This window comes from Sylvia atricapilla, chromosome 6 (genome assembly GCF_009819655.1).
Source record: "Sylvia atricapilla isolate bSylAtr1 chromosome 6, bSylAtr1.pri, whole genome shotgun sequence".
Classification (NCBI taxonomy): Eukaryota; Metazoa; Chordata; class Aves; order Passeriformes; family Sylviidae; genus Sylvia; species Sylvia atricapilla.
In genome coordinates, this window is record NC_089145.1 from 8,692,118 (window position 1) to 8,716,582 (window position 24,465).

Below are 24,465 nucleotides of genomic sequence, written 5' to 3' on the forward strand. Positions count from 1 at the left end.
CAAAATACCTTAAAATGTTACACCACTTACAAAGCAAAAAAACATTTCAAACTATACTGCACCTGCTGTCTGATTTATGTTGAAGCTTTCCAAAGAACAGAAGTAGCCAGACCCTAAGAATATTTCATCTAGTCTAGATGACATTTGCAGTAAACAGAGATCTGGAAGGAATTTTCGTTTTGAGGAGTCGCCTGAAGAAGGGAAGATCTGCTTGGACAACAAAATATTTTGTAAGGGCTTCATACCCTGTTGTCCTTTCTCACCTGCCCGTGGGCTGCAGCTCCCCCAGTGCTGACTGGGAAGTGGAGCAGCTGCCATTTCCCTGTAGGAACTGATGGCCTCAGGAAGATTCCCCAGCTCCAGCCTCCAACACTCTGCAGAGGTGTTTGCTTCACCTCTCTGCCACACCACGGTGGGGACAGGAGGCATGCAGGTGGCAGAGCTTTGCTGACCCCTGGCCTCGCTGGCAGAAGTTGCTCCCTCAGTGGATCCTCCCTCAGTGAGTCTTGTCCTTGCTCCTGAGTGCCCGTGCTGCTGTGGGATGAGCTCCTTCCGGAGCCCTGGCACTGCCCCAGTTCCTCCTGCACAGCCCCCAGCCTCAGGAGTGCCCAGGAAGGGTGAAGGAGCCAGGCTCTCCCCACCTCTCTCTTTTTTTCATTGCCAGTGCTGGTCTCAGTGAAGCAGGAGCCGTGGGATGGACCTGCCCCAGCACTGGTCCCTGCTGGAGAAGGGGCAGCCTCCCACTGGCCTTTTCCTCCCCACACTGAGGAGGTGAAACTTTGATGGAAGAAGGTGCCATAAAGGAGCTCCTTTGTGAAGAAGAGAGCTCTCATTCCTCTTGCTGCAATTGCTCCCTGGAGGTGGTAGAAGCTGCTGGCTTTGAACCCAAGATGGAATTTTGCTTCTCCAGACATTTTATTAGTGCTACTGCCCGTTTTTCTTACTATTCCTATGTTGAACCATCTGTATGGCCCACTGTCCCCTAGGATCACCCAGAATCATGACCTAGTTGGGACTGAAAGATACCTCTGGAGATCATTTAGTCCAATTCCCACCTGCCAAAGCAGTTTGCAGAGGACTTCAAAAGCTGCCTGAGAAGGACATTACTGGTGCAAAAGGAGGACAGATGGATACATTCCAGCACCTCTGAGTTCTCCTTGTTTCAACGGGGACCAATTTTGGCAGCAGCCTGAAAAGCCCCATCAATATCCTTGGAAAGATGATGGGCTCTTGCTGTCCTGGAGTGAGTGCTGTGTGCATTCCCTGGTGAAGGGCTGACCAAGGAGAAGATAAAATGCACATTTTTTTACACCTATGATTGTTTGCATTTTTTACTGACGGGGCAAAGAGGAACGACTTCAAACAGAAAGAGAATAGGTTTAGATTAGATATTAGGAGAAAAAAAAATACAGTGAGGGTGGTGAGGCTCTAGGAAAGGTTGCCCGGAGAAGCTGTGGATGCCTCAGCCCTGGCAGTGTTCAGGGCCAGGCTGGATGGTGTTTGGAGCAACCTGGTCTAGTGAGAGGTGACCTTTGAAAACAGTCCCACTAGCAGTGGGCTTGGAGCCAGATGATTTTTAAGGTCCCTTCCAACCAAACCATTCTATGATTCTGTGCTTCCCACCCAGGCCAACTCACCCTTTTAACAGTGAGCTTCCACTTGTAAAACCTGTGATTGGTGTCACCCAGGGAAGCAGTTACTGCTCTAAAAAAAATCCCATATGCATCTGGTGTCAATTTTCTTTTGAGATGTGTCTGATCTATCTGTCCCATTGGCCCCAGCTCCTGGCCCCCTAGTTTGACACAATGTTTGCAGAAATCACCCTTTTCCCCCAAGTAGCTGCTGAATTTATTTTGTACCAAGAGATCTTACTGTCCTGCCTTGATCTGCAACCTGCTCATGGCGAGGAGAGGACTTGGGCAAATCTTCTTGTGTTAGTGTTCTGCAAAAGTCCACAAGGATGGAAGGATCTCAAAACTACCTGCACACAGGGCACTGGAAGCTTTCCTAAGAGGCAGAAAACTCACCTGCATGCCATGAAGTCTGCTTGGTCCAGCAAAGTCCCTTCTCTTCAATGAAAAGTGCCTGCAGTCACTGGATGTATGGATCCTTAGCGTGCAAGGAAGTGAAGTTTCACCTGTAAATGCTATTGCTGCTCTTGAAGACCACCAGTAAAAAGGATGTCCCCTCAGCCCTTCCAGGGATGTCATACATTTTCATTCTCTTTGCAGCAGGAAAACACACCTATTTTAGAGGTTTTAATCTTAATATACTGAGGTTATTAAAATCTTCCTGAAGTTAGAGAAGTTTAATCTCATGGAAACGGGAAGAGAGGCTGAGATAAAGTTGTCCTTGGAGACAGATCTGAAAGGCGGCTCCTCTTTGTGGCATTTCCTCTCACACAGAGGCTGGAGGAGGCAAAGCAGAGTTTTTACACTCCAGTGTTGTGTCTCTGTGTCAAATACACCAGTCCACAGTGTCAGGTCACAGCCTTTCCCACCTTTGCACTGACAGGGAGCCAAAGTCACCTCTGTCCATTCAGGACAAAAGATGGATTGGAAGTTGTACATAAACAGAGAGTAAAGGTGTTCACAGCAGGATGTACATCTATCTTAGGCTTTCATATCAGATTTTTTTCATAGTGCAAGATTAATTAGAGACAAAAAAACCCCACATTAAAATGCCTACAGTTCACATCTATTACATGTTTTTAAATCCATTATTCTACATTCCGCATTTAGGGATAGAAAGAAAATATTGTTGTCAATTATAAAATGCTAAAGATAGCTCTATACTTTTTTAAATGAACAATGATAAAAGCCTTGAAAAATTCCCTTTGATGTGAATGGAGTCTTCAGCATTTTGAAATACAATAAGATGGATTAATTGCTACTCATTAGGCAGCAAGTTGGGACAGCTTTGAATGCGCATTCTCTTCTTGGCATTAGCTATTGCCTGGCTGAAATAGCCAGCTTTTGTATTTACTCCTGTCTTCTCTAATAATAAGCAAATTGGAGATCAGGGCTAGAAACACTGAAGTGCTCTCTATCTTTTGTCCAGAACAATTGTATATTGTCATGATTTGTTTATCTTTTTTGAGCTACAGCTAATTATTGTAAAGGTTATTTGAATCAATGCGAGATCTGAGCAGAAATAACATCTGCAAAATTGCTTATTAGGAAGCTATTTTATGCTAGTGTTACTGTAACATCCATTTTGTGAACAACTTGTTGTTTCTTATGTCTTTTTTTTTTTTTTTTTTTTTTTTCTTAACTGAAAAGTTTTGCATTTTAAATATTGGTACAGGTTTTAGGACTTCTTGATTAATACTGTTTTGTCATGCTTACTTTTCCTCATGCTGTCTTAGATTTTTTTTTTTCCTCCCAAAGTCATAGATAACATGGTGTTCAAAGCCCCGTTTATCATTCTGGGATAACAGTTTTTATTTTTTTGCTTAAGAACTTGTTTGAACTGATTGATTGAATTATTCTTCTGTTTATGTTGGATTAAAAGAAAGTCAAGCACAAATCCTTTTGTGCTTGTCATGTAGAACTCTTGTTTCATGTGGGGCTTTTATAGATATTAAGATTTATAATTGGATGATACTGGGGAATTATTATTATCTAATTTATCTATGTATTTTGCATTCCAAAACAAATTTTGAAAAGCAAACCTCAAGGGCCTGATTCATTAAAAGTTGCGTTCTCCTTGCATTAGATGCTTAGAGCTTACATCTTCCAAAAACAAAAGTGTGTGCAACTGCAGCCAGAAGCAGTCAGCTAAAACATGAGACACATCTTGATCTCCACTACAGAGATGATATTTTAGGGATTTAGTGGAACTAGACCAGTTTTCCACTGACTATACCATAAATCCACCCTGGTAACATTCATTACTAATTATGTGCCACTGTGCAGAAGACTTTTATAAGGGGAGGGGAAGGCAGGGGTGTGAGTGCAGCCCACTCCAGTGTCATTCCTGGGCAGCAGCAATCCCATCTGAGCTCATCAATTAAGTAGGGTCAAACCAGGTCAGGGCCAGATGGGACCTATCCAAGGAATACCTTGAGCTCCAGCAGGATTTAATGATTCAGTAGGAGATGCTGTCCCCCTAAGCCTCTGCTGAACCTCAGCACAGGACTGCAGCACGCTGGGCCAAACTTCTGTTTTACTACATCAGTGTAAACCACACTGAGCTGAAAGAAATTATTCCAGCTTTACAAACCAATAAGAGTGAGAGCAAAACCAAACCCCTTCTGTCTTGGACAAGATAGGAAATCAAAATCTTAACTATTTTGCAGTCATTAAAAATCCCACAACGTTCCTGTCTTAGAGTAGGGGTGTTAACCCATTTGTCCTGGCCAAATTCCAACTTGGGTAATTACTGTAATCTGCCTGTGTAAATTACCCCTGCCGTTTTAATTGGATATATTACTTCTCTTGCTGCCTAAACTGTGATGTAATACCATTGTGTGTTATTAATCTGTTACCAAGTTTCATCCCAGAAGCGGCCGCCTTGCAGTGATAGGTAGAGCCTCATTCCCTCCTGGTTACCAGTGCTCTCTATTACAGCATGAAAAAACCCCAACATATACTTGTTTTTAAGTGGCAGAGAAGCTGATATTGCAATCTAAATAAGGAGCTTTAAAATGAGGTTATCCCATTTATTTTTGAAGACCATGAAGTCTGCTTGATTTTAAGAGCACAGGCAACCACCTTGCAGCTCTCCAAAAATACCTGCAGCTGAAGGTGTTCTTTTGCCAATGCAGCTCAGGAGCTCAGAAGTATCTGTATCTGACTTTGAATTTGATTTCTGTCATGTTTGAATGCAAAGCTGCTTTGAGAAAAGCTGATCTTCCCACTGTCTAAAGATCCCTAAGCCTACCGAAGATGAAACTTCCCACTGGAGTGTATTGGCCTGATGTCCCAGAGCAGATTTTGTCATCAGTGGGAGACTCTGTGGGGGTTGTTGAAACAGCTCCAAACTAGCCCTGTTGCAAGGATTGCCTCTCTGAGCTGTCATTCTAAAAGGTTTTTTCCTTTCTCCCCATCCTCCTGAAAATGTAATCAGTCAAAGAGGATGAGATGAATGGCCCCACAAAACACAGATCATTCTAGGGTGAAAAGCAGCAATTGGCAAGAAGGAAGGCACATACTATTATGTGTCACAAAAGAAGTTTTCTCCCTCCAGAAATCCCTGTCACTGTCCCTAAAATTCAGGATCATCAGATTCACTGTAATAGTGACTAAGAGCTCCCCAGAAGATTTTGAAGGAAGTGTAAATCTTCAAAAATTTTTCTTAGTTCATCTGTTAGGGTAGGATTTGCCTGCTGTAACTGTTGCTGGATGTCCAGGCTCCTATTCTAGTCCTTGGATGGCAATAACATTACAGAAACTAATGCACTTTATTGGTTTCAGTGCCTCACAAGGCAGAAAGAAATGCTCCAGCTCCTCCTGGAGCTGCACTAACCCTAGCAGGGAATTGGCCAGACTTTAGAGGGATAAAGCAAGGCAAGATGAACAATTTCATAGACATAAACCTACCTCGGGCTCGTCTGACTAGCAGGAAAGGACTTTAATAGCTCTGACAAAGTTTTTACTTTTAAATTCTCCCTTAGTTTAGTTCCATCTAATAGTGGATCCAGAAGAGTTGGGCACACAGTTTTGGAGGTTACTAGGACCCAGAGGCACATGTCTCTTCTATCATTTATTTCACACACAGGATAGGGATCCCCTGAATGTTGGTGTTTGGTAGGATTCAGCAGGCTGTGTGAAATTCTCATGGTTTGGCATTTCCAAGCCAGCTCTGCTTACAAAAAAAAGGGTGAAACAGAGAAATCTGGTAGGGCTAGATCTCCATATTGCTTCAGGACATCTCACTTTCATCTTTTCATGATGGGGGCTTCCTCCTTGCTGTGTGAGAGTGTAGTGATGTAGGAGCTGCATGAACCTTAGAATTCTGCCACTTCTTAGCACCCAGCAAAACATCTTTTTAGCCTGGTGGTCTGCAGACCCCCAAAGGCAGCCAGTAAAACGTGCCATGCACAAACCTCCTGTGCACACCCTCCCACCCTGAGGCAGGCAGGGCTGAGAGCCAGGGCTGACCTCCAGCTCTTAACCAGAGAACTGGTTGTGGTTACTTTGCAAAGCTACAAGTTTTGAGAAAGGGCTGAGTTTGTCCCTGCACTGAGGGATGTGTCCCCCCAGCACAGGGTGTTAGAGCTGCTCAGGCAGCTGGGTACAGAGCTGTTCTTCAGGCTCACACCCTGCAGGGTGCAGAGGGAATGATGCTGGAGCAGCTCCTGCCCTGCTCCACCTGCTGCTCTCCAGGCTGTGTCCCACAGGGGCTCCTTGCACAGCTCAGGGAAACACACTCAGCAACAATCCCTCTCCTTCTGTATCCGCAGCTTTCACACAGGGCGCCGAAGGTTGTTTCTCCCCAGGGTCTTGTTGTTGTTGTGGTTGGTTTTTTTAATCCTTTTTTCTCCCCCTTTTAATGAATCAGACCCTGGGTGAAAATAACGCATTTGTTTAAAGCTGATATTTAATGTTGAGCAAACTGCTCTTCCTTTGTCTCTTACTATTTTGTTCATATTTTGCTAAGAGTCTGCTATTCTACACAAGCATTTTAATAAACTGTTTGTTGTTGTATCCAGGTAACAAGCATGGTAAGTATTTTGACTAAACCAAGTATTATGTACCTTAGCTGTGCTTGGCAGAATTTTTTGGCTAGCTTTTCCTGTACTTTCAGCCTGTGCTGTTTCTAAAGGAGCTATTCAAAGGAAGAAACTGCTCACCTATAGTACTACTACATACAAGCTTAAGAGGGAGCATATGTGCAAAGTCATATGTCATACATAAGAGCATGCACCTCTTGCCAGCATGCTTGCTACTTTGCTTGTAAAATAAAACCAGAAAAAAAACAAACAAACCAATCCAAAAACATCCTTGCCTAATACTACTTGTGTTCCTTCATTCTAAGTGACACACCTAAATATTGGTACTGATTAATCCAGTACTTCTGGATGAGGAACCCTGCTTTACCAGCGTGTAACAGTCTGTGTTTACTCGTTTTTCCTGACCTAAGACATCCCCCTGATTAACTCTGTTGCATTAAGAGGCCTTCCATTTCTGTCCTGTGACCATACCTGACTGGCAGTGGCTGGGACTCCAAGTGCTGCTCTAATACAAGTAACCAATAACAACCCACCTTTTCCTAAACTCATTCCTGTGTGCTGAAAAAAAACGCAGGAATTTTGTGGCTGATGCCTTTCTTTGAGAACACTAAACCAGTAAAATACCACAACTGAAAATTTAAAGATGTTATTATTTCCATCTTAGTGACCTAACTTTCGAAATGCTTGTCACAAAGCTGAATCCAAAATGTCTCTAAGCCCCATAAGCATGAGGAAAACTGTCCCTGTTTGCTCCTCAGTTCTGTGTTCTCATTTTACAGTGCAGTACAAAAGGCAAGCTTCTCTTAGATGGAAATGATAGAGCTCAAATCTCAGTGCTCCCTGTCCTGCAGGCAGAGCTGAGCCTCGGGAGCACACCCTGTTTAGCCCAGCCTGATTTAAAATCAGGATTTGCCCAGATAAACAAGTGGGCAGTAGTTTGCTCTCCCGGAGCTTTCCTGTGTGTTGGCAGAGCAGACTGTGAGAATTCAGGTCTACCATGCATGTCTGAGAGGAGGTTTTGCCTTGAGGTAGTTGGAGTGTTAGCCTCCGTGCTGTATTTTTTTTTTTTTTCCCTGCATGGTTTGCTATTTTTTGCATTTTCTGTGTGGCTTTTTAAGTTTTTAGTTGTGTGCTTGTAGCTGCAGTTTATTTAACGTCGTTTGTTGTGCCAAATGTTTTAAGACTCCGTGTAATTGTCATATTAAAGGATCAGACAGCAAAGGACAAAGCACTCCAGCACATGGCAGCAATGTCATCAGCTCAGATAGTCTCAGCTACTGCTATTCACAACAAGCTGGGCCTGCCAGGAATTCCCCGTCCTACATTTCCTGGGGCACCTGGGGTAAGTCATTAGCCGAGTCCCAAAAAAATCCCTGTATTCCCTAACAATGCTCAGTCAAAAACTGAGATGGGATGAATGGATTAATGCTTTGACTTGAGTTTGCAAAAGGAATCATGCTTGTTCAAAAATACCCAAAGTTACTTCCAACAAAGAGAACAACTGTGGGCCTGTGTGTTTGTTTTTCCTCTTTCAGTTTTGGCCGGGCATGATTCAAACGGGGCAGCCTGGATCCTCACAAGAGTAAGTCTGAAAATTCAAATGTGTTTCTCTATGCAGTGTGAAGGGTGGCTTGTGCACTCTGTGAGAAGCAAGAACTTGCAAATTTTTCCCAAAAGGAGGTGAAGATAGTTTTAGAGAAAGAAAGAGTCTTTATAGTGATGTGAACTCACATTCAAACAGTTATAAGGGATCCCAAAGCTCAAAACTGAGGCTGGATGCTGGATGGGTACCCTCCTTTGTGTCTCTGTAGTTCAGTGTCCTCTGGGAGTCCCAGCAATGCCCATCCCTAGGTGTAATTCTCATCCCCTCTCTTCCCTCTGTGCTGTCTGCCCGTTAAATATGCTCTGCAGGGAAGAGATATGTTTGTGGGTAAAGGTCATCAGCCACCTATTTTCCTATACTGTGTGAGTCTGATGGAATTTCCTGTGGATGGCACAGTGGGTGATTTTTGTGTACCTCTTTCTTCCAGCGTCAAGCCATTCGTTCAGCAGGCCTATCCTATACAGCCATCAGTCACAGCTCCCATTTCAGGTAATTCTCCCATTTATCCTCTGCCTCAAAAATACTTGAATTTTGTACTGAATGTGATGTATTAACTTCTGACCTGGGCAGAGCCGCTACTCAGGATCTCATGTTCTCTCCAGCCAAAGGAAACACCAATCCCAGTGTCCTATTATTGCTTGTATCTTAGGGAAAATCATTGTGTTTGGAGTTTTTTTAGGTAGAAAGCACTAATGTGTATGCAAGGAGTTGTGATGTGTGATTTCCAGTCAGCGCTCCATATTGTAGGAATGACTGTAAAAAATGAGTAATAGGATGAAGGTTTCTTTTAGAATAGCTGTGTACCAAGAATACACCTTAATTTATTTTAAACTGAGACTAAACCCTCTTCCAAAATCATATATGTTTAGTCTTAAGTATCAAACTTCTCTGTGTATCAGGTTGTTTGTAACTCGTCCCCTCCTGGAGGTCCTGCTTTGTCTGGTACCACTTTGATAAGTACCTAATTTTATTCTGAATTCCATGATCAAGCCCTTCCCATGGCTACTTCCCTGCTCCTTTTCCCAGGTTCCTTCCATGCCTGATTTCAGGAAAGGTCATTATTCCTTTGCAGATGATTTCTCATGTTACATCTCAGTTGCCAAATGACCCAAATGCTTCTAACTCTGTGCTGCAGGTTTTTGACTCTTACCCAATTCTTTATGATTTTCTAACTTGCTGCTATTTAATGCTCTGAACTAAAGCTATTTTTCTGCAGTCATGAGAATGCCTTTTTCTTGACATCCCTAATTTATAACATTATGTTCTGAGACAGGTATTTTCTATCACCTTCTTTTATCCTTCCATGTTTTCTCTCAGAATAGGAATATTGGTATTTCCACGTCAGACAAAACTCGTGCATGAGTTTTTGCCTTCATTAGAATTCCCGTTCATGTCTAGCCAGTGACATTTGTAATTCCCTGTTTTGCACAAGCCTCACACCTTCATTGCCTAAATTTGAGGGTTGGGAGTCAGGTACCACATTCCCATTATGGGATATGGACACACTGCCTCTGACCTGTCCCTGCTTCTCGGGATATATTTCAGGACAATCTTTGTTCTCGTACCTTTGGTGCCTCTCCCCTGCTTTTCTTGGTCCTGTGTCTCTCCCAAGATGAGCTTTGCCTTGAAGCTACTGCCTTTTCCTCTTCCTTTACAGTTTTCTTTCCTTCTCCTCCAATTTTCTGCAATGAGGACCAAAAGATAGCATTTATTCCTTCTCTTGAGGTGAATTAGAGAGGGTGGTTAACATCCCTTCTCATGTCATTCTCTCTTTATTATCAATTTAAAACTTTTTTTTTTTTCTTTCTAGGGTATGATTCAGCTCTCTACAGTAATTATTTATTATTAGCTGTAGCATAATGATGCCTAAAAGCTCCAAAAGAAGTCAAGACCCAATGTGCAAATACATAGTAAGAGACAGTCCCTGCCTTGGAAAGCTTGTACTCTAAATAGGAGAGGGGAATTGTGAGTGGCAGAAGAAATAGGCAAAAAGAGGGGTGATTTACTTGAAACGTGTGGCACATTAGGAGCCAGAAGTAGAAACCAGTTCTCTTGACTCCCAAGGCAGTAATGTCAGTTTCTAAGGAAGGGTGCAGCTGTAGGTCTAGGTGAAGTCTCTATAAATCTGTGTAATCTAGTATATAATTTAAACAAAAATTCTACAGCGAGTTACAGCCCCAAGGAAACAAAGTAGTAGATCTTTTCTTTCTGCCATTATTAGATTGCTGGGCTGGCACCTCTTTTTCTACATATTGGCCTGAGTTTTTCCAATTTTAACTCATTCTGAATTAATTACAGGCTAAAATTAATATAAATATCCAAGGGCTACATGCATAATTCCCAATTATATTTAATTGAGAAAATATAAACTGAGGAAATGTCAGCTTCTTCACGAAGATGTTTCCTCTGTTCCAGGCTTTGAGCCCACATCAGCTCCAGCTCCCTCAGTCCCTGCGTGGCAGGGCCGATCGATTGGTACGACCAAGCTCAGGCTGGTGGAATTTTCAGCTTTCCTTGAGCAGCAGAGGGATCCTGAATCAGTAAGTATTTATTGCCCTTGTGCCCGCTGATCTTCAGCTTTGCTCCTTTACTCCTGATCTTCAGCTTTTCTCCTGTGCTCCCCACCCTGTGGGCATGCCTTCCATCCTGTCTGATGGAATACACCCAGTGTCTCTGTGCTCACTGCTGCTCTGTGCAATATTCCTTACACCCTAGGACTGTGTTTTCCTTTCTTGCCCTCTTTCTCCCCATTTGCAGAGCGAGAGGCCTCTGTGAAAGCAGGCAGGGTTTGCTCTGGCGCCTGCCTCGCTGCTGACCTAGTTTAGCAGGTGTACCAAATTGCATTGTGTACTTGGCAAGAATTCAGTGCTTGAACTCGAAGTTAAAGCCTAATCTGTTTCCTAACCAAAACAAAATTAAGGGCTTGCACAGAAAGTGTGCATATTGCGTACTGGATTTATTTTTTTTTTCTTATGAAGTTTTTAATTTACTTTTAATTTTTAGTCTGCATACTATACCTGCGAGGGTAGTTTCTGAAGCTGGCTGTAATATTTCATTTACTCCAGTAAGCCTTGAACCGTGACATTAATCACCATATATTTACCTAGAGCATTTCTTGGTAGCCTAGCACTGATTCTACGGCATCACAAATAAATTGAAAGAACTTCTTTCAGCTTGAACCTGAGAATTTTTTTCCGAGATAATTTCTGAAAAGCAAATACTGTCCTGAATGGGTGATATGGACAGGCCATTCTTGTTCAGATTCCTGGTAAAATACAGTAGCCTGGAGAAGAGAGAAGCTATCATTTTCTTTCTATAATCCAGCACTGGAAACCATAGCATTTATGGGCTCTGGCCAGGGGTGTTATCCGAGGAGTGTTTACCCTGCACAATGGGGATTGGAGATGTAGCCCAGAAGCCTTACAACAGAGGAATGCTCCTGGCAGAGATACATCCCTGTGAAAGTGCACCATATCTCAGCTATTCATGCACCAAACACGTGGCAGCGTGCTGATTTGCCAAATGTCACACTTTGCCAGGCTGAATTAGCTTTGAGGTGTAGGGAATGTTTGGCAGCAGGTGCGGATCTCTCAGCACTCACCTGACTGTTGGGCATTCACGGTTTCCCTGGAAGCCCTTTGCCTTCCCGTGGTGTCATGGCAATCCTGGCTCTGGTGGCTTCACCTTAGTGTCCTCCAGACCACTCTGGAACACCTCCTCCACCCCCAGCCCCGAGTCCATCCAGGCAGCAGTTTGGATTTCTGCTCCCAAAGCGCGGCATCCAGGTTTTCCCATCGGTCACCCTCAGCCATGCACAGGTTTCCCAGCCCCTGCTGACCCCATGTAACATGTCCTGCTGGTTTCTGCCATCCCCAGCCTGCCCCACGCCAGGATATGTGTGTGTGTGGGCTCCAGGTTACTGGGAAAACAGGATGTGGCCCCGTGATGCTCAGCCTTGCTGTCTGTGTGCGAATGAAATCTCATTTCTGTGCCCTCCATTGGCTGTTTTGCCACCTAATTATCCCTCTTCCATAGGTTTTTAGAACATAAATCTAGATGTTGTGGGCTGATGGAGTGTGGTTCCTCTGTCTCTAAGGGGTTTTGTGTAAAAGGGAGCAAACAGGGGCTGAACAGAAGCATGGCTACCCAGGATGGCCCCACAAATAGTGTCAAGCCTTCTTTGGAGGAAACTAATATTATTTGGAATTCCTGAGGGTGCAGAGGCCCACTGGGTCTTGTCCCAGCTTGCAAGAGGATTGCTGAGAAACCCACCTTTCAAGTGCATTTGTGCAGGAGGGTTTACAGGACGAGCAAGAGCATCAAACTACCCAGACTTGTTTTAAAAGAAGCAGTTACAGCAGTGTGCTGTAACTCTGGAAAAATGAGCCTCTAGGAAAAGGCAGTTTCCAATTTAGTTCATTCTTGCATCCAAGTAGGGCGGTGCTCTGCATGGGGACAGCCTGCAGCACCCAGACAGGTGCCATGGGGACCCACAGGATGAGCCCCTATGGCACTGTGGGCATCACTGCCTGGGAAAGGGGAGTCAGGAGAAGGATAAGTGTTGCTTACATTGAATTAAGGAAATTTGATTATTTGGCATTGAAATGGCATTGGGAAAAAAAACAAAAAAACCCTCGAGGCAGTGTGGCCAGTTCCCAGGGCAAAGGGAGAAGGATTTTTGCTGTAGAGCAAAAATCTCCTGCCAGCCTGCCCTGTCTCTGATGCACAGACCTCTCCAAGAAGCACCAAGAGCTCTCCTCAGAGGTGAGAGCAAACCCTCTAGTGGTTTACTGCAGTGCCTCCTGTAGTGCCATTGCAGGAAATGTGAGTTCTGCTGCCTGTAGCTTTGCACACCTTTCTTTGTGTGGCTGAGATGTTTTATTGCAGATATGGTTTGCACAGCAGAGAAAGGATGGGGTTTTATTACTTCTCAAATAAAATCAGCGAGGCAGGTGATGTGTGCGTGTTTGCACAATGTGCACATGAGGTCATGTAGGCACGTGCTGTGTGATTGCAGCATCTTCTTTGTGCCTTTGCTGACCTCAGAAATGAATGTGTTTGTGTGCTGCTACAGGAGTTCTCCTGGATCTTCTGAAATAGGACAGTTATATATTCATTACATTGCTGACTTCTCACAGAAAATTACATAAAATATTATCTTCATCAAATGTGCTTCCAAGGTTTCATTAAAAAAAAAAGGTGACTCTTCCTCCCTCTCTCTCTCCCAACACAAAACCAGGCCACAAAGCTTCATAGTAGTAGAGGCAAGTAGACCAATTCCACCTTAAAATGTAACCTGGAAGTTATTGAAATACCTTTATTGAAAAAGGTGTACAGGATGATCCTGACAGGCCCCTTGAAGTCCCTATTCCTGCAGAAATTAAAAATTTAGGTTTGTCAGCCATGGTGGCTCCCATGGCCTGTAGTGGGACTGTGCATGGGCACAAAGGTCCACCCACAGGGAATTCCTGATAGGAGTGGGGCATTCAGCATTTCTGTGCTTCCTCCAATGGCAATTGGTGTTTAAAAGTAAAAAAAAAAACCAAACCCAACAAAACACTCAGTGCCAAGCAATTTAGTAGTTTGGTTTAGAGTGGGCATTCTGGAAGGCTGGAAATCTGCTCCATAGTCCTCTCCCTTGTGGACAGCTGTTGGTCTTTTCCCTTGTCTAGACACAAAATTGTTCCATTTACAAATGAGAAAAATATAGGAAAGAAACAATAACTGTAACTCTGCATGGCAGAAGATAGTCTGGGGAACAACAGTTGCAAAATACTGGAATACTGACTGCAGCTGAGGATGGGTAAAATTGCTCCTCCTCTTACATGAAAATCAATTCAGCTTACAAATGTCAAGCTGTGTTTTCCGTTTGTGGCATTTTGTGCTTAGGTAAAATTCCTAAGTGGTGCGTAGAAGTTTCCCTTGCAGGTCCATGCAGCAGCATTTCAGTCACCTTTGATTATTGCCTGCCCTACATAACTCTGTTCTCAGCAGATGGAGCAGTTTTTGTGCCCATCTGTTGCTTCCAAGACAGGTTTTCCTTAATGGGAGCTTTCCATTTTTATTGTAGTGGTTCTGTGAAAGTTCAGGACAAATGCTTAAACCAAACAATCCCATGTTCTCTAACAAATATGAACTGAGCATGCAAGCAGGTTAGAAAGAATCTAAGCAACTGGCTGCTACACAAGTAGATATAAAATTCAAAGGCTATAACTGAAATAAGAATAATTCATAATATTTTATAATATATATATATGTATGTATGTATATATATACACTCAATATACTGATTTTCAATCAGAGAAAAAAACCCTATCATCACTCAACAAAAAAAAGCCCTTTCTTCCTTTTTGAGGTTTCTGGCTCTTGCTGTCACATTTATTTAAATTGTGAGCCCTTCAGACAGCTTTACATTTAAAATATCTATATAGAGCTATAAAGAACATGACTGATGGACATTTTCAGTATTAGTCCACCCATCCAGAGTGTCAGATTGTGTTAGGTCCAAATTTCAAAATGTATTTTAAAAAGTGGTGAAGAAATAATAACATTCTTTATGTTTTAATTCAGGTTTTATTGTTGTTGTAAAAGGACTTTGTGAGCCCGGAGAGAATTGTGCCTGAGAACCAGAAAGGGAAAGCAATTGCTCAAGGGCCATAAAAACAGCCTGCCATCATTAGCCAAATGCAGTAAAATTCACCAAAGTTAATCAAACCACCTAAGTGATGAAAAATAAATGAGATCTTTTCAAAAGAAGCCTTCCATCCTTGAACAATATCCATTGTTGCAAGGATTGTTTATCCTTTCATACTCCTTGTACACAGTATAAAACTCAGTCCAGCATTTCACTCACAAGGAAGTCTTTGGTTTAGTGTCTTTGTGATGTGAAAGGACAAGAAAGCAAATTGCATTAGAATGAATGTCTCAGAGCCACAGACTCAGGATTTGAGGTCATTTTAATCTGGAATCAGAGAAAGTTTTACTAAACACAAGTCTCATTTGTCTTGCTGTGCTGGAGAGCTGCATGTTAGCCCTGGGATACAAATGTCATACTCTGTGAAGTGTTCCTTTTCGAGTGTCTGTAGTTAGAAGTCCCAAGAAAGCACTTTAAAGAGGTCCAGTATTGACACAGGCTCCTGTGGTGGAACTGTGGCATGGCAGCAGACTTCCCATCCAGCAGGATCCCTGGGGGACCCATGGAGATGTGCTGGAAATGCCAGGCCAGCTTCCCCAGCCCAGCTGTAGCCAGACATGGACTTTGCAGGGAGAGTGCTGGGGCCAGAACGTGGTTGGGTGTGTTGGGAGACCAGCACCAGTTATCCCCCAAAGCCAGCCCAGGGTGGAAATCCTGCTGGGGGCTCCTGTGCTCTCACTGCTGCCCTCACGGACCTCTCGTCCTTTCCCCAAATCCGCTGCCAGGGAAATTTCCCGGAAAAATTGGAAGTGCAGGGGACACAGGGGTTGGGTTGGCGCTGGAGCGGGGTGGGCTGTGGCTGTGAATTCCCCACTCTGCCTGCCCCAAGGGCTTTGCACCTGGCTGTGCCTCTGCCCTGCATCTCCCCAACTCGTCCAACAGCTTCCCCCGCCCCTACACCCACCCCAAACCCGCTTGTCCCGGCTGCAGAGCCGGGCTCTCAGGGGTTGGGAAATATCCCCGTGCTCTGCTCTGCAGAGAGCAGATAATGACATGCCTCACGTGTTTATTTGTTCCTCTGCCGCATTCAGTGGAGATGTAGATGGCCCTTCTTTGATAAGCAACTATTCAGTAGTTTGTTTTCTTCTGCTGTTGAAATGCGTGGCCCCGTGCCCTGCTCGCTGTGCACTGTCTAACCTCCCTTCCAAATGGAATTATTAATTCCCTCCATTTGCATTTCACAGATGTGCTAGCGCAGTCTTTTTGGATGAAGGAGCATTATTACTCACGATTGACAAAACCAAGAAGTTCAGGTGCAAAAGAATGAATGGGCCGCTGATTTTGAGGGTCCCCTTTGATTTGTCATGAGCTTGATTTTGCAGAATACTTAATGTTATCGAGAGCTTCCTATAGTCAGGCATAATTTTCCCATTTGAGCACTCAGCACTTCTGGAACTGGGACTGCAGGGATCAGTCAGGGCAGAACTGAACGATGCCTGGTCACTGTTGCAGAAAAGCTGATGGAAACGTTGTGTAAGCACCTTGCCCAACCAGCAAGTCCCAGTTTCATGCTGGGACTGCTGTGGCAGTAGCTGGGAGCAACATTAAGGTGTCAGGGAACTGCCTTCCCTCATCCCCTACCTCTCCACTTCTGCAGCCATAAAGTCACCCCAAATCCCCTTTTAGTTTGCATTTCTGATTCAATCCCTGAGCAGATCCAGGCAAGGAGGTCCCTGAGAGACCAGGTTGCCCATGCAGCTGTACCATAGCATACAGCACAGAAAGTTCAGTTAACATTTCACAGGAACATGTTAAAAAACCTTAACAACAGGATTTGGTACAGACTCCAGTTATAGCATTAAAATGTCATGTTTATAACTCCCAATCTGCTTCACTGGAGGACAACAGCAGCAGGAGTTAAATATTCAGTTACTAGTGTTTTGGTAGAAATAAGAAAACTTGTTGGCAGACTGAGTGATTTTCTTACATCAGCAGGAAATTAAAGAGTTTCAGATTTACGAGATACGGCGAGACAGCGGGGCTGAGGCTGGGCAGGGTTGGGGTTAGAGCTGCACACAGACTGCTGGTACACCAGTGCCTGGGTTCCAGGCTGCCCACCCCACCTGGCTCCTGTCCCCCCCAGAAGTACAATCGCTGCTGGGGCAGGTGACTGCCAGCCCTGCCAGTGGGATTTGGGAGGGTTAAATCAGGCTGTGCCCCTGGGGGCAGCAGGAGGGTGCAGCACCCTTGCACTCAGGGTGCTGTGCCCATGGGCAAGGTCATTCCCACAGGAATAGCTGCCCCCTCTCAGGCCACCTGCCTTCCATGCTTCCACCTACATCACCCTGTGGATGGGGAGCCGTTCACCCCCCACGTGCTGATCTGTATGGTTGTGTCAGCATATAAGTGCAAAACTGGTGAGGAGCTCCTACAAATGTATGTGCTGGCTGATAAAGCAGATATAGGTGGTTTGTCTTTGTTCTGCACCAGCTTTAATGCTTGCATCCCCTGCCATTGGCAATTTGTCTTGGTTCTTTTAAATTCCTAAGTGGATTATAATTTTTCTCGTGGTATTATTTGACAACAGTCATATTTCATGGCTTTACTGCATTCTTTGGATAGTTAGAATTTTTCTAGGGGAAGGAGCTCAGCTTTAAGAGGCAGCCATCTCCAGGGCATGTCGTGTAGTGCAGACACAGGAGACGGAGCTGAAAATGTTCTTCCTGGTTTTTGTGTACTCGTGTACTTAGAAAACACAGGATTTGACTTGTGATGGTTTATGGCATCTAAAGCACGTTATTGCCCTGATGCCAGATGCAAATCCTTTAAATGCTGCAGAGTGAGTAAATTCCTCAGCAACTAATGTACTTCAGTGACTCTGGAATAACTCAGTCTAAATCAACAGTGAATTCTCAATGTAATGAGGATGTTTTCAAGCTTTCCAGGCACTAATGGGCTCAAAAATACAGGCAGAAAACTTTGCTCCTCTGCCTTTATCTGTGTATCAGTTCCTGTCGTGGCGCGTGTTTGTCTGAAAACGATAGGGATCATTTCAGTATCCATTTCCCCTGCTCCAGTATTGCATTTTCGTTTGTTAGTTCGCAGAAATATGCCATGTCTAATTAGCTTAGTAATGATTGTACTTAGCATAGGAATTGCAGCAACATAAGGAGAAAATAATCACACATTGCAATATCAAAATAAACATTTCTGTCCTAAGAATGTTGTCAGGTGATGTCATACCATCTGTCCTACTGTACCCGCTCAGAAATTTTGCTGCAGCAGCATCTGGTGCTTTGGCGAGCTCAGCAGACAACTGTGGCAGCTTTGCAGCTGCCTCCAGCTCTGCTTTTATATTTAAAGAGTATTAAGACTTCATGTGCCAAGCCCCTATAAATGTGTTTGCTTTTACTGAAGTTGGGATACTGGGCAATTTGTGTATTTGCCTGGCTTGCAGAATAAGGTACAGTGTGTGGATTGTCTTGGGAGTTTGCAGTGGCCAAACTGTAAAATACAGCTCTCCCTTCCCCCTTCCCTCCACAGCCATCTTCGGGCTGGGAGAGAGACACGCTTTTGGGGAGGAGGACAATTTACAGGAGAATCTGAGCCTTTGATCCTGTTTCCATAAAAATGTGGTTGTTTGTACAACCTGGAGCAACTCCAGCAGACAAGACTGAGAAGCAGCGATCCCCAAATTTTTTTGTTTGTGGAAATGATTTAATGAGATGTTATGTTTTCCTTTTTTCTTCCAGAAAATTTAGAGAGAAATACAACCCTGCAAAAAAATACAGGCTGTATCTCAGTTTTGGTCCCGTACCCAGATGAGCGTTCTCTGGTTCTAAATTCAGATTTCACTGTGCTAGATGATTTTTTAATAGATTTCAATTTCATTTCCTAAGTGCAGAAATCTAGCCAGTCCATTTCCTTTTCCCCAGAGTTTTGGACATCTGCTAGGGAAGACTCTGCTCACACCGAAGGAAGGCTCTGAGTGGTTGCCCAATTCATTTAGATTTGTCACTTCAATTTGTTCATTCAGCAGGTACATTGTAAACAAAATAGCTTAAATGAGGTTTGCTTTGGGGTTTTAAATATTTTATTTGTGGCTAGCTTTTGGGAATTGCCCCTTATATACAGCATCTGTTCAATGTGACAGGGTTCTCTAGTGTTCATTGACTGCATATCAGCTTTCTCTTAACTGAGTTAGCAAAATGTTTTGTGAGCTGCGTGGTGAAAAGCCCTCAGTGGTTAATCCTGCCGCCGTGGAGCTCCTTCACTCTGCTGTCATGACCCTGGGAGGTGCTGATTGACTGGTGGAGGCTCTTTGGTGTTCATCCTTCCACTTTTGCTTTGGGCGCTGAAAGGTTCTCTTGGAGGAATGGCAGCCCCTAAAAGATCATGTTGGACTCCTTTGGAGTGGACTTCACTGGGCCAAGGATTTCCCCCAGGCAGGAGTGGCACTGCCCAGGGGATTCCTGTGATTATAGTGAGGTGTGCTGGGATGAAGTTAAGGAATAGGAAATTGAAGCTGAATGTGTTTGGGGAGGGATGCGCATCTACGGAGCTGGCTCCCAAGGGAAGGGGGAAAAGTTGGGCTCTTTAATATTACATGGGGCAAAATACAGGAGAACAATGTCTATAGGAACAGCAACACAGAGTAACTGGCTTTCTTGTTACTGTCACCCTGCAGTTAAAAGGAAATCCCTTCCGTCTCTTTTAGTTGAGATGTGCTGCAGATGGAGGTTTGGGGCTTTTTAGTAGACAAGCAGGCGGCGTGCGTGAGTGGGCTCTGTGGCACGAGCAGAAATTCAGGCTCTGAGGACACAGGACATTAAAAGGCACTGTTTAAAGGAGCAAAAACAGGCTTTCCTCCTGAGCGCATTCATCTTTTTATGCTCAGTGGAGGGCTTTTTATCACTGTGCTGCCACTGGGTCTTGCAGTGTAAATTACCCCCTTGCAGAGGCCCGTGCTTTGGGGTTTGCAGTGGGGACACAGGGGTTTTTTTTGATGTTAACCCTTGTTCACAAGGGTCTGTGACACAATCAGTGGAGCTGTTCGTGGAAACCATAACTGCAGAAAATCCCAGTCCCGGGAGCGCCGTGCGAGTCGTTTAATCCATCAAAGCCCAGCCCCCTGCCCTAACAACCCCCTGCTCTCCTCCCACAGCGCTGATTTTCCCCTTTCTCCTTTGCAGTACAATAAACACCTCTTCGTGCACATTGGACACGCCAACCATTCTTACAGCGACCCCTTGCTCGAGTCGGTGGACATTCGTCAGATTTATGACAAATTCCCTGAAAAGAAGGGCGGCCTGAAGGAGCTCTTTGGGAAGGGGCCTCAAAACGCTTTCTTCCTCGTAAAATTCTGGGTGAGTAAGGCGTGGTAGGGGGGACCTCTGGTGTCCAGGAGGGCTGTGTGGGGTGCCTGTGGAAATCCCCTCTGTTACCGTGCACGGGTGCAGAGCTGTTTGCCCTTCAGGTGGCCCCTTTGCTGGCAGCTCCCCAGGAGCCAGGGCAGCAGAGGCAGATGTGCCCCAGCTCTGCCTGGCTCTGCAGCCGCTGGGCAGCAGCCAGCAGGTACCCAGAGCCCCCTTTGGAGATGGGGAACTGCCATCTAGTGGTCCAAGGAAAAGCACGGGAATGGAGCCTGCCTTTGAGTGTTTCCCAGGTGCAGCTTCTGCCAAGTGCAAGTAGTGCAAGATCAGTCCACGCTCATGCAGAGGGGACCAAGCAGGATGGGAACTGAGAGAGCTGTGAGCCTGGGAGGGTCTTCTTGAAGCACATCTGCTTTTTCCTTCTCTTTTTGTTAGTCAGCCACAGGACTCTGCTCCATAACTTAGCATGTTCAGAACAAGGGTGAAAAAAATAATTTGGATGGAGGGCTGGGATGCTGCGTATTGATCTAGTCGAGACACATGTTGATAAGCCAGGTTTTTCTTATTCTATATGCAAAATCTTGTGTTAGCAATATAATCACAAAATAGTAAAATAATTTAGGTTGGAAAAGGCCTCTAAGATCATTTAGTCCAACCATCTGCCAAGTCCAATTTCTAAAAGATTCACAAAAAAGGATCAGCAAATCTGCAGGTAGAGCCTCATGCTTATGACGAAGCTTTTTATACTCACTAATTTGTTGGGGAACTTTTTTGTGGCATACTCCTTTATATAGCAGCAGTTATCATCTAAGCATTTAATTTTTTTCTTTTAAAGCTTCAATAAAAGGGGGATATTAAGGGTTTAATTACAGAGTGGACATGTTGAGGCTGAAACCAGAAAAGGTTGATCTGGAACCACTGCCTATGACCAGATTTCCTGGCATTTATCTGTGGGATTAGAAATACTCTGCAGCTTATAAATTCCCCAGACTTCCTATCTTTCCAAGAGCTTCTGTGGCACCAGATTTAGGAGTGGAAACTGGAATGAGGGAAACTTTTTTTCTCAAATCTGGATGGTGAAGAACTAAGCCACTGAGCAGAAGCTTGTGCTGGACTGCAGAAGAAACCCGTTGAGAAATTCATGGGGCTTAAAACTGGGTCTGGGAGTTGTAGACCAAGTATTTGAGGGCTGGCTGAGCAAAGAGACCAGAAGGAGGAGACAGCAGAGGAGTGGGAGCTGAAACACAGTGAGCATCAGTGGCCTGGTGAAAATGTGGGGTCTAAAAGAGGGAGGCAGTGGGAAGAGGGAGCATTTGGGATAAGGAGCCTGCAGGGAAGCAGAGGGATGAGGTACAGCAAAAAAGGTTTTTCAGAGGTGGGACCAGGACAAATGTAACAGCAAGATAAATCTGGCAGCAGAGGAACAGAGCTTGGGGTTAAGGGACTGTGACCACTAAATATCTTTCCTTGTGAAATTTGTTTTGAGCTGAAGACCATCATCTCGTCAACCCACTCTGCATAATAAATATTTGCAAAACACACTGGCAAAAATGAATGTCACCTCACATGCCTGTTCTCATTTCCCACAGAGGATGATAAGCCTCAGGCTTTATACTAGACGTGGACGCAGCAGAGATTTGTGATATGGTAATTGATGTATTGTATGTTCTGCTTTTTCTCCATGTGGAAATTGATTTTCAGGCATGCTGGATGCTCAAAGGCATACCTAAAGCCAGTAGAGACCTGCTTTGGACCCTTGAGGTCTGTGTTGTTCTCCTGTTGTTCTTGGATTTGAAAATTCGAGTGCCAGCCTTCTCTGCTTTGTCTCCTACAGGCAGTGCACACCTTTAACACTCCTGTCACATCTGTGACATGGGGGTGATTCCACCCCTTCACCTCAAGTGCTCACTGACAAATCAGACAAAAAAAAGGTCTCAAGGTGATGAGAAAAGCTTCAATGAAATGTATAATTCTGTGCTCAGTGCAGGTTCTGAGCAGTGTTCAGGAAACAGGGCCCGGGCCACGGTGAGCAGCAAAGATAAAGAAACACTGTGTAGATGTTCAGAGGGTGAGTGTGCAGTTGTGTAGCTAAAGCCTGTGACATGATACAGTTCAGCAGTCAGGACGTGCAGGCAACTTTAATCCAACATTTCCTAACCTCACCATGCCTTCCAACATAATGGCTTTTTAATACAATTTTGTGCTGTATTAACTTAGAGATTAAAAAACATACAGTGCTAACATCCTTCTGAGTTATACGTTAAAAATGTGGTGAGAACACTTTCCTGAGCCGTGATCTTAAAATAGACCAGTGGATTTTCTCTCTCATCAAGTGAGCAAGGCATAGAGAAGGTGCCTGGGGTAGTGTTTGAGTGTTGCAAGAGTCACAATGAGTGCTCTTCTAGGAATAAACTTCACACCAGTGGCCCCCAGTCCTAAACATGTGTAGAAATATGTATAGGAAAAACAGAAGATAGCTATCTAATTGGGGATGAGAATTAGGTCCTAAACTGTCAGCTCACTGTCTTATTTCTTCCATCCCAGTGGGGCTTTTCTTCAGAAAAAAATGATGCCGTTCCCATTTTTATAGGGAGTGTTGAAAAACTGTTTTAAACAGGCACAGTATCACCAGGGAAAAGCTGGCACAGGTTGCTGACAGTGGTTTTGGCCCTATAAGTTACCTCAGATTTATTCATATGAAAATAGATTAATTTTGGCTGAATTAAGTATCTGGGTCTGAATAAGCATCTACTCTCTCATCATCTGCTACCTCCTCCTACTCTGTAAGTTCACCTCCCCCCGGGTTCTGTTCATGCTGTGTGGTTATTGCTTAATCCCAATACTCTCTCTCACCATTTATTTTCCCATTTCCCCTTTCCTATCCTTTCTGTTGTCTTTCTCCTTCATTACCATGTAGCCATCACTCATTTGCTCAGCACTGTGAGCTGCTGCATCCTTGGTGATCGTGGCAGTTTTTTGTTTTTGTGGGTAAAAGAGGAAAGTGAATTTTTGTTGGGCAAATAAGTACAGGAGTGAAAGCACTCTGAGGAGAACCAGTGAAGCAAAGGCAGGGTCTGAGAGAAAGAAGTCAAGGCAAACCAGAGAAGGGAAGGAGGAGAATGTCATGATGTAAGAAGCTTGAGGGTGAAGGTGAGGATTTGGTGCTAGAAGGGATGATCACCCTGCAAATGGGTTTAAGGGGAGTCAGCATGCCACTGGAGGCAGCACAAAGGGTATTTTGTTTAGTCATTAATCGTGCTGTGGAGTGGGTATATGGGAAACAGGAAGACCACAGATGAGTACTTGTGCTGAGGATGACTAAGGCAGAAAGCAGCTGAGCTCTGGTAGCTGGAAAGAATACTCCTCTGGCTTTTTCCCATTTAATTCTGCTTCAGGCTGCTCACCAGCACAGTTTTCTCTCTTGTCCTGGTTTCGGTAATAAGGTTTGATTACAAAAAAAGTGGGAGGGAAAGGTCTGAGATCTTGCAAGAAGACACTTGCCAGTTGTGGAGTTGACTTAGCAAGGCAACACTGGGATGGAGTACAAAGCAAAGTTTGCTTTGCTTTGCAGAGCTTTATTGGTTCATGCAGATTGTATCTCATGGGAAACACAACCTGATGCTGGGAATGGATGAGCTTCTGGCCCTGGTCCTGGTGACACATCTGGATGTCACACTTTTGGGCCCCTTCCTACCTACCAGTGCAGGAGGTACAAAAGGAAGAGACTCCTCCTTCTACACCACCTCAAACAACCAACCCTGTGCCCTGCAATGCAACACCCTGGTCCTTGTCTTGCACCTGCAATGCAATGACTGTTTCTCTCCTTTATCCCAGGTAGTCACTGGGAGCCACAGAGCTCAGGGAAATTGCCACAGAGACAGACTTTTACAATAATAGAGGGAGTTTACTTGGTATGTTGTAAATAAGGAACAACGTCCTGATGGTGTGGCACAGGAAGTTTGTGTGACAGGGATACGAGACTCAAGATTACAGGGTTATAGAATGAAAGCAAAAATAAAGGTTCCTAAATAAATGTAGAAGCTGTCCTAGAACACTGATGCAGAATTCAGGAAGGGCTGGAGAATATCTGCAGAGAAAACCTTTCCCCGGCTGCAGGTTGATTGTGCAATCCTGCTTCCCTCACCTTATGGGTCTAAGCCAAATCTCTGCAAAACAACCA

At 44.4% G+C, this 24,465-nt stretch overlaps 1 protein-coding gene across 4 annotated transcripts in view; it reads left to right on the top strand.

Annotated features, from left to right (window-relative positions):
• Window positions 1–24,465, top strand: part of TEAD1 (TEA domain transcription factor 1) — a 153,229-nt gene that overhangs the window by 114,634 nt on the left and 14,130 nt on the right. For 3 of the 4 annotated variants that reach the window (XM_066320590.1, XM_066320589.1, XM_066320592.1), the window contains exons 5-9: window positions 7,884–8,018; window positions 8,212–8,258; window positions 8,707–8,768; window positions 10,695–10,819; window positions 20,106–20,279. In XM_066320590.1, coding sequence (XP_066176687.1) covers window positions 7,884–8,018; window positions 8,212–8,258; window positions 8,707–8,768; window positions 10,695–10,819; window positions 20,106–20,279 — 543 coding nt within the window. Of the gene's footprint in view, window positions 1–6,655; window positions 6,668–7,883; window positions 8,019–8,211; window positions 8,259–8,706; window positions 8,769–10,694; window positions 10,820–20,105; window positions 20,280–24,465 lie in introns of all 4 variants that reach the window. The other variant, XM_066320591.1, reaches the window with a different exon arrangement.